The 16966-nt window shown below is 36.1% G+C and overlaps 1 protein-coding gene across 2 annotated transcripts in view; it reads right to left on the reverse strand.

Annotated features, from left to right (window-relative positions):
- Positions 1–7966: 7966 nt before the first annotated feature.
- The window catches only part of LIMK1 (LIM domain kinase 1), a 29686-nt gene continuing 20686 nt past the window's right edge, over positions 7967–16966 (reverse strand). For both annotated transcript variants that reach the window (XM_088256506.1, XM_088256505.1), the window contains 6 exons: positions 16479–16733; positions 14282–14401; positions 13433–13531; positions 12431–12585; positions 11318–11480; positions 7967–10101 (listed from right to left, as the gene is read on the reverse strand). In XM_088256506.1, coding sequence (XP_088112632.1) covers positions 8107–10101; positions 11318–11480; positions 12431–12585; positions 13433–13531; positions 14282–14401; positions 16479–16733 — 2787 coding nt within the window. In that variant the 3' untranslated portion in view covers positions 7967–8106. The remainder of the gene's footprint in view (positions 10102–11317; positions 11481–12430; positions 12586–13432; positions 13532–14281; positions 14402–16478; positions 16734–16966) is intronic.

Raw genomic sequence — 16966 nt, forward strand, 5'->3', positions numbered from 1 at the left:
TATGATAGTCGTCAGCCCCGTAAATGCCCAGACCTCCATATTCTTCTTTATCTTTGATGAGATGTCAAAAAATAATAAGGAATGATATTTTAAAGAAGTTGTTATTTAATTCAATCGGGTATATCTATTGGCCATGGGTACACTGTGTTAAAAGAATATACACACTTCATATTTATACATACAATTAAAATATATACATATCAACAAGTATGTATGTATGGTTACTTACTGAGTGTGATTACTGGAATGAAATTCATGGCAAGTTGGTCACTTTATAATAAACATATTGACGTAATAGTGAATGGATCAGATCATTTTCCTTCAGAAAAGTGAACTATAATTAACACATTGTGTACGGTGTGCACATATTTGTGCGTTTCAGAAACCTTGTGTGGTGGCGGGGTGCACATTTTTGTGCATTTCGGCTACCTTCAATTTAGTATACAAAAAACACGTCATAAACTTCTAATCTCTTGGCCTTTTTGCTTTTGTTGTGTAGTGGATAGATGTCGTTGTAATATAAAAAATAATACTGATATTTACTGGTTCAAAACATAGCTAATGGTCGTAATCTGTTTTGAAGGAAATGTTACAAATTAACTTTAAACAATGGATACAGACGGTGCGTTTTTTTCTTTGTCCTAAAATGAAATAAAATACAAAGATCATTGTCCTTTACTTAAGTCGGCAGTTGGTACTTACAAAGCAATAAACGCGTGTGGGGAAAGCCCATAAATCATATTTTATTCGCAGATTTTGAGTTTTCGGCGGTTGTTAAACTGTGTTGTTATTTTCTAATATTTTATTAGTGTTTTTAACATTTTTTTTACTTTTGTGATTTGTGGACTAACATGATTTTATTTTGAGACGTTAGAGACCATTTAACCGTTTTTGTATTGTTTTCGAGTTCAAAATATGAAGTTCACTGACATATTTTATATTTCCGGACAGCTGTCTAATGTCGCCCGCCTCAAGATACAGTTTTATCAAAACATTGCCGTAACTAATGTGTTAATAGAGGAACCCACAGATGGCATTCTAGTACTGTTCTGTAATATTTAATTTCATAGTAAAACATTTTTTTCTTGGTGAACTTAGTATCGTTGAAATCTTCAACAAAGAAGTTATATTGTCTAATATTTGGTTTAAATGAAAAATGTAAACGAATAAATCAGCTGTGAGCTGTATGATTATAAGATATGAGGGTAATGTTTAGGCCTTTACTGTGTTAAATATGACTGTTGGTGGATGAGAAGGGATCGCTATCAACCCATCAGGAATGTGAATATTATACTTACATATATACAATTAATACATCTCCAACTTGCTGTGTTTTACTTATTTTATATCCTTTCCCTAAGACAACCTTACAGATGTTTTTCACTGCAAATAGGACGTTTCACAAAACAAATTGGACGTTTTTAACCAAATTGGACGTTTTATAAACCAAACTGGACATTTCTAACCAAATGTCTTATTTGATTCGTAAGACATACTATTTGGTTTGTAAAACGTCCAATTTGGTTGACATGTCCAATTTGATTTGTTAAAATGTTTTATTTGGTTTATAAAACGTCCAATTTGGTAAAAGAGTCCAATTTAATTTTTAAAATGTTTTATTTGGTTTATAAAACGTCCAATTTGGTAAAAGAGTCCAATTTGGTTTTTAAAACGTCCTATTTAATTGAAATGTCCAATTTGATTTGTTAAAAGTCTAATTTTGTTTATAAAATGACCAATTTGGTTTATAAAACATCCAATTTGGTTGAAAAAGTCCAATTTGGTTTGTAAAACTTACAATTTGATTTGTGAGGCGTCTAATTTGGTTTGTAAAACGTCCAATTATATTTTTGAGGTCTAATTTGGTTTGTAAAACGTCCAATTTGTTGTGTAAACATCAAATTTAATTTATAAGGTAATAATAGATATGTCCAAAAAGCATATTAAATTATATTGTGCATTTGTATACAGCACTGGTTCCATAACTTTTTTGATACACTGCTTCCGTGGAGGATTTAGCAGCATCAGCATCACTCAGAATGGGAAGAATTTGCCAAAATTCATCAGTAGTGGAAGAAAAATCACAATAATTATGGCCCCCTGATAAAATACTTTATTCACTTTCTCCTCAGTTAGGGGGTCAGCTCAGGGGGCAGTGTCGTCCACTCCGAGTCGCTCCTTTAAGGGTAGCAATATTAAATAAATAAAACTGTGTTTTTTATTATTTGAATATATTTTCGATGAACATTTCAATCCCATTAATTTATTTCGCGTTGTAAATAAAAAAAGGCATACAAAAATGGAATGTAAACATAAAAATCAAAATAAACTGGATTTGCTCAATCCGATATAAAAATTTGACAATATAAAAAAGTACACAATGATTTTATAGACAACATTTACTACTACTACCACATGAACTCTCTTTACAAAATATTATACATTCTATATTATGGCATTTATAAGTGACCTTTTTTAAAAATATATCTAAAAAACAATATCACAGATAATGTTAGTCATGTTAACTAAGCTTTACATTAGCTTATTGCATAATTCCTTAACAGTACCATATTTCTTATTACACTAGGGTCTTTAAGAGATTCAACATAACAATATTATTTGTCGCCAATTTGGCTTTTCCAGTCGGAGAGATACATCTTCAAAGCGGAATGCATTCATTTATCTTACCTATCAATCTTGTGTTCAGTAAAGTTACAAAAATCATGGTGTATCATCCAATTAGACCTAACACCATAAGAGTTGACCTGAACATAATACTAAAACAGATACATCACAAAATAATTCATGTCAAAATCATCATTTTATACCCAATGAAGCATCTGGTATGCAATATGAAATACAAGTATGAAGTGCGGATTTCAGGCAACAGATGGCACGCAAATGCAATGTGGAGAAAGAAATTTGACATATGGCTCACTCTTTTCAACAACGTCATATATCAAAAAACTTGATTTTTCAGGAGATCGTTTTTAAAGTTTAAAAATATAATAAAATCTATTAAAAATAAATATCAAGCCACTTATTGAACTTTTTGCTGTGCAACATATCTTTTTAGGTGAAACCTGACTGTTTTTTCTACATTTGAAAAATATATAGTTTATTTAAAGAAAATAATTAAACCATACCTTTTCTTCAAAATGCAAAAACAACATTTTCTGCCCTGTAGCGGATAAATATTAAGTTAAAAATATGTCTCTTTTGCTGGGATATAGTACATTTTCTGGGCATTCCGAAAACATGCACAACTGAAAATTGTCGATTTTTGATTTATGACGTTCTTGAAAGGAGTGAGCGATATATTATATGCTATATTGTTCTGCCATCAAAAAGTGATAAAAGTATTGACAAAGTATTGTTTTGCTGTATTCAATATGTGGAAATTTGTGCCAAAAAAAAGGCATTCAAGGACATTTAATATTTTGTTTTCACTTGAAGAAAGCTGCTGCTAAACCATACTGATCACTTGGAAAAGCTTGTAGTGAACATGATACGTGCAAACGATTGACGTTTCAAAGGTGATGATATCCATGTTGCAGACAACGAACATGGAAAACCGCCAAAAAAGTAAAAAGTTGTGAAATTGCAAGCATTGCTGGAGGAAAACAATTCTCAAACACAGAAACAACTCGCTAAGTAATTGAATATTAGTCAACATACTGTTTTCAATTGCCTGCGAGAGATGGGAGAGATTTAGAAGGTTGGCAGACGGATACCACATGAGCTGAACGATAGAAAGGCGGGAAACTACATCTGACACGTTTTTGCATCAGATATGTCACCCAACAGACTGGCCTCCTACCGATCATCACTTGTTTGCATGGATAGGCCACGCACTTATTACCGAGTACCACTTTAGTTCCTTCCAAGATGTGAACAAAATGAATTTATGAATGATTCACAGCAAAAGAGGAAAATTTTTACTGGCATAGTATCAAAAAGTTATCTGAAAATGGGAAAAATGAGCAACTAGCAACGGAGCATATTTTGAATCAATCACATTCTTCCGAATTTAACATTTTTTTTTGGGAAAAAATCAGCATTTCATACTTGTACATCTGGTAAATATGTTACATTCTTACTGCACTACACAACAATGTATTATTATAAAATACAGACATTAGAACATTTGTTACCCCGATGGTGTTAGTTAGGAATAATTCAGTTTACTCCATCTACCGGAAAACCGTTAAAAAAGACACAAAATTAAAATGGGTATTTTAGAATCCATTTTTATAAATATGCATTTTAGCTGTGTAAAATGTGTATTTTTCTTAAATTTGTGCAGAAAAAAAGCACTGTCGCTCACGGGCAAGGCTTCTTCAAATGAAACATTACAAAATATAAAATTTAATTACCACATTTGGGCACCAATCAAAAGAAAATAAGTCCCGGTTTGATTCCTAATTGGTTTAACTTAAAAAGTACGCACATGTTACCCTGAATCTTGCAATGTTGGAATGTTGCACAAACACCAGATAATATTGCTTTCAAGTAATTAATAACCGAGATAACATTCCATTGAACGGAAGCAGTGCCCTATACACCAGCTGGTGTTGATAAAGGAGAGAGGTATCCATTTATTTCATTACATACTAGCTTTACCCAGTCAAGCGTTGCTATGGCTCAGTCTGGTTAAATGGAAAAGATAGAAAATGGAAAGCGCATATTTGTAATATGTTCAATTTCAAAATGCTTGTGAAGCAATGAAAAAAAATAATCTATGAAATGTTAAGTGAGAGTAGCTGTCAAGTAGCACCCTGTTCGACATAAGCAATGGTTAGTATTGCGTATGTTGCTGTTACTTTCAACAGATGGCGCTGTCATTGCGGCAAAAAAAACTGTTTAATAAAATAAAAACATGTTTTTACGTGCCAAAATTTCAAAGCAATCGGTTATGTAATAACTTTTTAAAGGATTTAAGGTTTTGAATATGCAGACATTTACATTTTTATTTAAGTAGATAAATAAAAATATTCCCTGTTCTTCCTATGAAATGTTGTGTAAAAATTTCATAGCAATCTGTGAATTACTTTAGATTTCAGATTCTGAACAAACAAACATTTACCTACATTATTATTTTTATAGATCTTTGCATTACTTATGATAAAGACATCATATACAGTATTCGAGTCTAAGGATACAAGAACATTTACTCATTGATTATTAAACAATGTTGGATGGTGCTTGATTAGGGACGGTGAAAATATTTGTGATACTTAAGTAAAAAAAAAAAACATCAATTGATTCTGCAGTCACTTTGTGGTAATATCTGTCCATAACTTGGTAAATACCACCAATCATTAAACTATATTGTGACACGTGTCTTAATGCACAAAAATTATCATTGTTTGATAGTATAATTTGTAGTGGTATATGTACCAAGTAAACATCTGACAGTTTTTTTCCTACCATCTACATTTTCAAATGTATAATTTACGCATAGATAATGCATATCCAAAAAAAAAATCAAATAACTGGAAACTCAAGGATTTTATATTCTATCAATTTAGAATTCCTTTACATAAAATAATTGTCACATTTAATTAGATCAAACATACCATTTTTATCTCTCATGGTCTTTTCAATTACAATTCGTTTCCCAGTTATTCATTCATAATTCCAGATAGCTATAATTCTTAACACACTTAGGACGGGTGTTTTTTATGCTTACGGACCGCTGGCGACAGGAATTGATAATTATGTACATATAGTTAAAACCTTAACAAAGAGATGTACCAACATGATATACAAAAACATTGTATATCATGTATGTCAGGTGGGGACGACAACAAAGGTGATACTGGAATGAACATATAAACAGAATGTCAGAAGACAGACTTCCACGTATCGCCCTCCAAGGCAACCCCGAAGGACGCAGACCCCCAGGCAGACCTCCGAAAAGATGGAAAGACAGCTGGGAGTCAACATCCCAAGAGCGACATGCTGAGGCACTAACAGATCCCGGATTTACAGAAAGAAGAAGATTAAATATGTAATTACTTCATTTCTAACTTGGAAAGGAGGCCAGTGCAGAAGGTAAAAATACCCTTCCCATCTTTAAGCATCAATTGACCAAACGGGTAAAAATACTTTCCTGTCCTTAGTGTGTTAAAAAATTCTGATGCAAATATTAGTTTTGATAAATATTTTTACAATCAAAAGTGAAAATTGTACCAGACGTTTCTTATTTACACTGGTGTCCTTTGAAATTTCCACACGTACAATATAATGATAATATACTTATTATATTTATTAAGGCTTTTACGAAGCAAACACATCTATGAAAAATATTGATTATATCACAATATAACATCTGGAGCAAAAAGTGCCACGTCTTAGTGGTCTGCTTACAAAAAAGCGTCATATACATAATTATTTTTTTACAGCACACAAATTCATAGACTATATAAAATGAACACTTGTATAACAAATCTTTCAGGGCAGAATTTCAATCGGTTATCATAAGACAAGTATACTCGATCCCTTATTTGAGAATAATCTAGCAAACTACGTATCCTAAAGGACCATGCTAAATTTCTACTAAAACCCGTAGAAATTTTAAAAATTATTGTCGTCCTCATATACTTAGTTTCACCTGTGAGCCTTTATTTTACAATACATAAATACAACACAATCTAAAATGAAAAGAAACAATTTAAGTACTAAAATATGACAAAATCTAGCATTGATTTTGGGAAAAACCCAAACAAATTTTGTAATTTCTTCATTACATATTAATACTCAATAGACCAATGAAAAAAAATCTAAATATTTAAGTTTAAAAAAAATGCATTTCCGTAATTGTGTATCAACAAACGAATATAAGTAGTTTCAAAAGCAAAGAAAAAACTTTACTTATATTTTTTCTTTTAATTATATTTTCAGCACCTTAAATGACAAAACACATAATTAACTCATGTTTTCGATTTCATAATAAATTTTAAAGTTCTCTAATAAAAATTAAAAAAAGCCTATTTTTCCAATGCTAAGGGTTACACCCTTTTTTCTAAACACAGTCGATATGTTTGTATAAATTTTAGCTAAAAATGAACAGAAATTTATAAAACTACGGCAATTATTTATTATACTTTATAACATTTATTTTGGAACTGTTGGAATAGAGCAATATGAAATCACTATGTCATGAAAATGCCTTTTCTGGGACTCAAAACTGGGACCATCTTTGCTTTACAAATTGGGTTATTTTTATGAGATGTAATCATTTCATATCGCAATCATTTGCTCTATTAAAAAAATGTGTGTAAAATATGTGTAAAAAATATGTGTAATGTGTGTAAAAATATGTGTAATGTGTGTAAAAAATGTGTGTAAAATGTGTGTATGTGTTATTTGAAATATTTTGCATTTTACTCCATGCTTTATTTGCAAAAGAATATGTAAGATAATAGAAATATTAGTAAATTTGTGAACTCTGTTTGAATTGAACTATGTTATTTATTGTTTCGGCATTCACTACGATACCACATCAATAATTCAATCATATCTTACCAGATGCGATTAAATTATTAATAAAACACTTGTTTTTTTTATCACTTGCGTATTATATTGTTATGGCTAGTTTAGGAAGCTAGATGGAAGCATTTGTAGCTTCCGAAACTAGTCATAACAATATAATACTCAAGTGGTAAAAAACAAGTGTGGAGATCCTCACCAAATACATAGTTACATTTCCAATATTGCACAAAAAATCCTTTAAATGCAAATATGTTCTGTTTACTGTATTCTATCGAAATCTAAATTAAAGTTGCGACAAAACGTGACCAATCCAATATGAAAGCATTGAATCGCACCAAAACGTAACAATTTTACAAGCTAGAATTCCTGATTACTTAAAATCATTTATAATGGAAATGTAATGTTTTGGTGAGGACCTCCTTGTGGAGGTGTGTTTTATTTATAATTGAATGAACTAAATCAAATATATTTTTAAATAAATTGCTTACTTTGATAGCTAAATGAAAACATAATTCAAAATTGGAAAAAGGATGGTGTTTCTTTGATACTAAGAGGGCCATACACCGGAAAACATCACGTATATACTTAAAATTACGGTAAAATTTGGACTTACAAAATGGTACTCTCTAAGGCAGTGTTTGCGGAAGTCTCTCCGTTAAGGGGGCCCTTCTCGGGGCTCTTGCGGTTGGGCTTGCATCGCAGCGTGCCGTTCGGGTCAAACTTGGAAATATTCCTCTTGACCAGAGACTCCCGGGTCCTGCCCAGACTGGGGCAGTTGATCCTCAGATTGGCCAGACTGACGTAGTTGCCCGTGGAGTTCAGGTCGGCGCTCGCGATGCCCTTCTCGAAGCACTTGACCGTGTTGGCGAAATTGGTTTTATGAGATTCGTCAGCGTTCCTGGACGCCTCATCATTCTGAGATTCTTCACCGAGTAAAACTAAATTTCCGGAATCGTTCGAGACGCTTTCCGTTCCGGACGTCTGGGCGGGAGATTCCTGTACAGTTGGATCATCTTTTCCATTTATGTCAAGGTTGTGTTTGTTTTCCGGCATTGCGTTCTGGCATTCATTCATAGAAGGAATGTTCTTGAAATTATTACATCTCGCGAGAGGCAGAGCGTTATCTTTTGAAATTTTGGTCCTTTGAATGTTGACAATATTACTAATATGCGCAGTGGATTTATCTCCTACGCCCCGATATCTCTCTGTCCTAGACTCGAAATTTTTATCTGGTAGTGTGTATTTCAATGGGGAAGACCTCTTCTCTCGATAGCTGAATCTCCCTACGGAAGACATGTCGTCGACTTGGCGGTTATGCCTCCTGAGTAGGGGAGTCATACATTTGGCAGGAGTCGCCGATTTGAGAGGGATTTCTTCGATCGTCTTACTAATTTCCGGCTGCCAGACTTTGTAGCTCAATTTGGTATCTTGTTTATTAGGTTTGATTTTGCAATTTGGGGACGAGGGTGTTTCTGGAGGATGGTCGATTTTATCGGAAGGATCTGCGTGCGGAGGAGTGTTGACGAAAAAAGTACTTTTTCCTTTGGGACTCTTGTCGCTTTTACATTCTTTTGGAAGATTGACACTTTGTTCATTGGAATTGTTGCTAAATATCTTGGAAAGGGGTTTATTGATCGACATGGATTTTCGTCCCAGTTTCGGGGACATGAGTTTCTTTGCGAATGTATTGAAAGACATGTGATGTTTTTCGGGAGGCGTTGAAGCGTCCGATTTAGGCTCGAAATTTTGCTGTAGCAATTTGATATTACTAGCGACCTGTACCTTCTTTTTACCATTATCTGGTTCGTTAGATTTCGGGGTGGGAGAGTTGGCGTTGACTGTGTAGGACTTTTTATCGCTTCTGAAAATTCTTCTGAATGCCGATGGAGATTCGGGCTTGATCTTGACTTCTTCGCACGTGTCATCCGAGTCAGTACTCAAGTCCGCATCGTCATCTATGGAATGATCGGGCGTGGAACGATGCCGGAAAGGTCGAGACGTATCCACAAGCATCTTGGCTCCCGTCTCCAGCTCTTCGACAGACTGGTTCCTGAGATAACTGGGTATGTCACTGTGGCCTTCTTTTTCGAAATCCGTGTTGCAATGATGGCTTTTAGACTTGAGGACTTTGACCGTTTCTAGGTCGGGTTTTATAAAGTTGAAGACTCGGTCGGACGAGACGGGCGGAGTGACCTTCTTGTAGGATTCGGAGCCGGTTAAAGGGTCTTGGTGAACAACCTTTCTGGCTTTGCTCTGGAGGAAGTCCGAGTCGCCGGTTAGGTTGTCAGCCGACTGTCGCTTCTCCGCCGCGCTCTCCTTGGTGATTCCTCCATTCCGGAGCAAGATGGGCCTGTCGAGCCACTCTCGGACGTCGTCCACCTTGGTGATGTTGATGGTCTTGTCGTCGGTGCTGAGGATGTAGCCGGCCGGGGTGGAGGTGAGGGCGTTCTGGCTCTTGCTGAGCACGTTGTTCTGCGCCACGGGCCTGCTGGAGAGGCAGAGGTGGCTGGCCGAGATGCACTTGGGCCCGAGGCCTCGCGCCGCTTGAGGAAGTGACGAGGTTTTGATTTTGGCCTCCATCTTGAGAACGTCTCCGGAATTCGACTGAAAATATAAATTATATTAAACCTCGCAAACAAACTGACATGTATTAATTCTAATTATTAAATTGCCACAAAAAATGCACTTAGATTAAAAGAGATTAAAAGACTCTGAGAAGCATAACAGGCAAGAGTCTTCGAGATAGAATCAGAAATGCCAGGATCAGGGAAATATGCGAGATGGAAGATGTCGTTAGGTGGGGAAGGCAACGAAGAAGACAACGGTATGGAGGAGAATGGAACCATCCAGACTCCCCCACATCGCACTGTGGCAGACCACCAAAGAGATGGTTCGATAGCTGGGAATCGACGTCGCAGGAGGCTAATCCCTTTTAAAAACAGGCCGCAAGGCCTATAATAAGAAGAAGTAATTTTTCATACCATTATTGCTCGGCTTTGGGTATTTTCGCCGCCGATATAAAAAAAAACCAAATGAGTGATTTAACATATGATGATCACAAAAAAATACTTATTTCAGGACTCAAACACCGTTCCTTTGGGGTATTCAGTCTGCCACTCAGCCACCAAACTAAGCAGTCTGTTGTAATAATAAAAATAGCCAACACCTCAAGGGAGCTTTACAATTTATAATAATTTTAACATTTAAAATGACTTATATAAATAATAATTTTTCAGAAAAAAAATTATACAACGTAATGATAATGAAAATTATACATAAATACATATATGTGTATATAAAATTTTATACTAAGCAATAAAAAATCAATTACATCACCATTGAATAAAATTTAAGTCATGAATCGATTCAATTAAATCTTTCCATTTTAAATTTAAGTTTTACTTAGTAAATACCACTAAATACTTCTTTCATGAAATAGTGGTACTTACTAAGTAAAACTTAATTTAAAAAAAAATTAATCCTTACTGGTCCAATGTCGAATCTCATTCGACATCGATTTTTTCATCTTAGGTCCCATGTCGGATGTTATTCCACATTTTTTTCATCATTAGTATTATTTATTTAAATTCCAACCTTACATTTTTGTCATTCGTATCTATTACAACAATATGCGGAGCAGAGAACAAAATATTATTTTTTTCCAATAGGAAAGTAACTGTCTACCTAGATTTTTTTTAATTTTGCGGGACCGGAAAGGGTTAAGTCATTCAAATGGTCTCGATGTCCCTGGTGGCCTAAGCTTTTTGATCCATAGATGGCTTAGGTTTCCAATTTAGGTTCGTACATGTGCAGTTTGTACCTTAGTGAGAGTGGGCGGGAAGGAGTCGCTCTCGGGCGGGGGGCTGTCCGGGGAGCCGCTGTAGTGCAGGATGTCGGCGAGCAGGTCCTGGGGCGGGGGGCACTGCACCGACAAGTGCATGGTCAGCGCCTCCAGCCACACTTCCATCACCTCGAAGGGGGGTCTAAAACAATAACAAGTTCACCATTTTTCCTATTATTAACACATCTTATGTGAGAGGAGTTTTACAGTCCAGTCTACCATTCGCTAATCTAATTACAATCTAGACTAATCACAATAACTAAAAGTTTTTCTGTTACAGCGGGAGGCTATTTTTTGCTTATTATATTGCAATATTTAAGGTTTATAGTGACATCTGTCAAATTTTCATTAAAGCTTTATTATAAGAGTATAACTCGAGACTGTCCCACTCTTACAACTGGTATCAGTCTTTAATAAAATATGGATTTTTATTACCTAGCACAGAAATAGTATTATTAGTATGTAATTACTTTTGTCCGCCTCCGTAGTGTAATGGTCAGCACGCTCGGCTACCGTTCTGGAGGTCTCGGGTTCGGTTCTCAGGGGGGGTCAAATAAATATAAGTGATTTTTTCAATACTACCCTGGACTGGTACATGAAGCGGAGGGCTGATCACATTTCCTTCGTGTTAACGATCAAGATAACACTGTGTTTATATAATGCAGTGCCCTATGCACCATTGGGGTGCGGATATGTGTTTGAATTGAAATCACTTAAAGTTTATATTTATGTGTCGGGTTTTCGGTTCGAACCCACTCTACCACAATTTGATACCTGTTTCTAATAACGAGCCGCTTAGGCTCACAGAAATAGTATGAAATTTAAATATTTGTGTAAATAATAAAAACACAAATATTACTCTTCGTTTGAAAACAATAATTCATTACATGAAAAACTCATTTCATATAATGAACTTTTTGTATGACGAACTTGCTCCTGGAAGGAATTAAGTACGTTATGCGAGGCATCACTCTATTCCTATATTATTTTGTCCGCCTCCATAGTGTATAGTGGCTAGCACATTTGGCTACTATGGTGGAGGTCAAACTGTTGTATCACGGTGTGATTTTTCTTGACAACGGCACGACATACCTTCGGTCCGGGTTCAGGTTGCAGCACAGGAAAGCGATGCTGTAGAGGTGTTCCGGACACCCGTGGCAGAAGGTGTCCCTAAACAACGACTGGTTCAATCCAAAGTCGGAGCTCCGGGGCAGGAAGTCCGGATCTGCATGCACCCGCCCGATGATCTGAACACACGTGCGAGATGCATTATCATCAGGAGAGGGATAAGAATATCGCATATAAAGAATATAAAGCACATAAAACTAACTAATTAACCATATATGTCAAATACTTGAAAGGAGTCAAAGTAATCAACGGGTATTATGGGGAGATGCATAAATGTGGAAAAGGCAAACACAGAGTAGTGTGGCATTCTATTCTCTCTACCTACCCCTGTGGGGGTTAGCTAGTTTTAGCTTGATATGCCAAGTTGAAACAATTCTCGCTCCCGAGTAGTATGTTGAGTGATACGAATTTGAATTTTCTCAAGGAGTTGTGGGCAATCTAAGTTCTTATTTTATTTGCAACACAATATACTAAGGAAATATGGCAAATGTGCATATTTTTCTGTTGGGAATAATTTTTTTTTAAAATAGCACAGTGTTGTCAAACGGTTTTTTTTATCAATCCCGACCCTAATTGTATTCAGACATTTTTCATTAATTGATTCGGCAGTCACTTTGTGGTAAAATCTATCCATTTTTAATTAATGTTTTACTTAGTAAATACCACTATTTCTTAAGAAATTTTAAAATTTACTGTGACACGTGTTTGAAAATGATGCGGAATGCATCGAAACACGTGTCACAGTAGATTTTAAGAAATAATGGTATTTACTAAGTAAAACATTAATTAAAAATATACTCAGACAGTCTGCCGCCCGACCCTCAATATACTAATCACAAGTAACCTAGACCCAATTCCGATCTGTACAATGTTTTTTGGTGTCTCTCGTCCTCTACCAACAGTATGTAAAAGATGTTTTTAAGCGCTTCCCGCAAACAATGTGTTAAGTTAAATGATAAAATATACCTCGCAAAGAACGATTCCAAATGAGAAAACATCCACTTTCTCATCGTACACGCAGCCCTTCATCATTTCGGGGGCCATCCAGTAGGGGTTCCCCACAACCTGCAACAAAATGCACCAGTTAAACTTTAAACTACACTCAACTCCCTTTTTTTTACAATTCACAAATAGCATGGTGTAAAAAAAAGTCAAACAAATCTCAAAAAAAAAAAAACTCAGCAAATTATAATTAGATATTTCTTTTCAGTAAACTTGAAAATTTGGACAGAATTATTAAACAGGCTCTGGATATCTAGAGTCAGAAAAGACAATGGTATGCGCGCATGTGAGGAGAATGGAACCATCTGGACTCCCCCAAATTCGACTTTACGGCCAACCCCAAGGTAGACAGGATTGACATCTGGGAATTGACATTGCAGGAGGCAAATCCTTCTTAAAAACAGGCCACAAGACCTACACCAAGCAGAAGTACTAATATTACTACTAATATCAGAAGCTAAACTTCCATCATTCAGGTTTGAATAATAACTATAGAACTATATACTACTGAATAATATCTCAGTTATTATTCAGACCTGAATGATGGAAGTTTAGCTTCTGAAACTAGTAGTCTTTAATAAAACTCATGTGGTATAAAAACAAGTGTTTTCTTTAATCATTGTAACATGTCTTACCACAAAGTTAATGCCGAAACAATTAATAAAACATTTTCTAATCTTGAAAAAATAAAATAGCCAACAAATGCAAAGAGAGCCAAACGCGCAAGAGTCTTACATTACACAACTTGGAAACAAAATGGTGGGTAAATGGGGAGTTCGGTGTGTTACAATAAGGTGCGGGCTACATTCTCACCGTGTAACGCTTCTTTCTCTCCCGGGCGGACCCGCGCTGCGACCTCTCCAGGCTTCCTGACACCCCGGTCCTCTTCACTATCCTGGCCAGTCCGAAGTCCGCCACGATGACAGTCTTATCCTGGAAAACGGAGTGAAACATAGAGTATACTAGTATAAGAATATATCTCGCACCCTTAGAATTTTAAATTTTACATATCGCTCGCTCCTTTCAAGAACGTCATAAATAAAAAATCGTCAATTTTTAGTTGTGCATGTTTTCGGAATGCCCAGAAAATGTACTATATCCCAGCAAAAGCGGCATATTCTTAACATAATATTTACCCGCTACAGGGCAGAAAGTGTTGTTTTTGCATTTTGAAGAAAATGTATTGTTTAATTATTTTTTTGAATATACTAAACATTTTTCAAATGGAGAAAAAACCTTCAGGTTTTACCTAAAAAGATCTGTTGCACAGTAAAAAGTTCAATAAGTGGCTTGATATTTATTTTCAATACATTGTATTATATTTTTAAACATTAATAACGTTCTCCTAAAAAATTAAGTTTTTTGATTTATGGCGTTCTTGAAAGGAGTGAGCGATATGTTCGAAGTCAGTTAGAATTTGCATCTCCCTTCTGAAACTTCCAATACAAAAAATATGTTAATCGAATAGAATCTATACAGTCAAAATTTATTTCATATTGTAATTTTAGACGGATGGCTCCATTTATGAATTTACCCAAGCTCGTAACATGCAGGAACAATGCTGACCTTATTTTTCTGTGTAAAATTTTAAATAATTATGTAGATTGCCCAGAGCTTTTATCACTCATCAATTTTAGAGTCCCGGGAGCACAGACCAGAAACAAAAACTTATTTAAAATCCCTAAAATGCACACCAAGTCCTACCAAAATTCATTTTTAAATCGAGCCTGCAATATGTGCTATATAATGCTTAATGAAATAGACATCAATAATGTTTCTTTTAATACGTTTAAAAGAAAAATTGTTGATGTCTATTTGAACAGTTGATAAAGAAATGTTCTATATAGTTATACTTTTACGACAGTTTCTTTAAATTGTTTTATTTTTAGATTTGTTAGGTGGAAACCTATAATTGGAATTGTTAATTTTTTTGTATTTTATCATATTATGTTATTTTTGTCGAAATATCTCACCAACAGATGTCTCTAATGAAGTTCTAGTGATTCAAGAACAAGGTTTCTAAATTGGTTCATATATATAGAACTTCCAAGAATTTGAGTAGTGTGGTTGTCAATGATGGGTAGAATTAGTGAATGTTACACGTGTGAAAAGTGATCACTTAAACCAGCCTATGACGGTCGTCAGCCCCGTAAATGCCCAGACTTCCATATTCTTCTTCATCTTTGATAAGATGTCAAAAAATAATATGAAACATAGAGTGCTATGACGATTGCCTGGTTCACAATACAATTAGGTTCTCTGCGTCCTATGTGCCTATACAATCCCAATAGCCTTTTCTCTACCTTACTATTGATGCCTGTAACAGCCAGGCTTCCATGAATGCGTAAACTCGTTATTTTATCTCTAAGGGACACTCCAGCTGAACATCTAAGCATTCGCATTTCAGCAGTTTCGAGTTGCCTTAAGTAGGTGTTATATATCGTCCAGCATTAGGAGCCATAAGGAAGTGCGGGTCTGACAATTGTTTGGTAGACTTTACCTTTTATCTTGGCTGGCATTTTTGTGTCACAAAGGACTCCTGTCGGGAGCTTCGGAACATCATCCACCCCGCACTAACAATTAATCAAGTCTAGCTTTAATAATAAATATTAAATAAAAAATAATAATAAATACAAAAAGATAAAATTTGGTCCAAATATCAATAAAAAGTGTCAAGTGACAATTGGCAAGGTAGGTTGGGTTGATTTTCTATTATGTTGTAATGCAAACAAGTGAAAGGAACATATAAACAGAATGTCAGAAGACAGACTTCCACGTATCGCCCTCCAAGGCCACCCTGAAGGACGCAGACCCCCAGGCAGACCTCCAAAAAGATGGAAAGACAGCTGGGAGTCAACATCCCAAGAGCGACATGCGAAGGCACAAACAGATCCCTAGAATCTACAAAAAGAAGAAGAAGAAGAAGCAAACAAGTGGAAACACACGAGCAGTAGTTGGGAGTGGCCATCCAATACGTGAATGGACCACAAAGCGCAGGGTCAGGGCTCACCTCCCGGACCAGGCAGTTGTGGGAGTTGAGGTCCCGGTGGATGACGTTCATGCGGTGCAGGTAGGCGAGGCCGGCGGCGATGTCGCGCGCGTAGCCGGCGCGCTCGCCCCAGGGCGGGGCCCGGGCGCCCTCCAGCAGAGCGCGCAGGGTGCCCCCGCTTACGTACTCCGTCACCAGGTGCAGGCGCCGCTCCTTGTACAGCACCCCGATGAAGCGCAGCACGTTCGGGTGCGACAGCGACCGCAGTACCGCCACCTGCACATCCAAACAACACATTTGCATCAAACTATATTCATTAAAGGTGGAGACTGACCGGAGCATTTCGTCGTAACATAACGTCGTAACATCGCTCGTGGCGAGCATCACCGAGCATCCGAAACTATGGATGGAGCGCTCGGCTCGGTGTACTGACTGCCTGAATGCTCGCATCGTAACGTGTTACGACAAAATGCTCCGGTCAGTCTTCAACTTTATATGCAAGAAGGTGT

The sequence above is a fragment of the Brachycentrus maculatus genome, unplaced genomic scaffold (assembly GCF_059751285.1).
Source record: "Brachycentrus maculatus isolate JH-2025_06_01 unplaced genomic scaffold, ASM5975128v1 h1tg000061l, whole genome shotgun sequence".
NCBI lineage: Eukaryota > Metazoa > Arthropoda > Insecta > Trichoptera > Brachycentridae > Brachycentrus > Brachycentrus maculatus.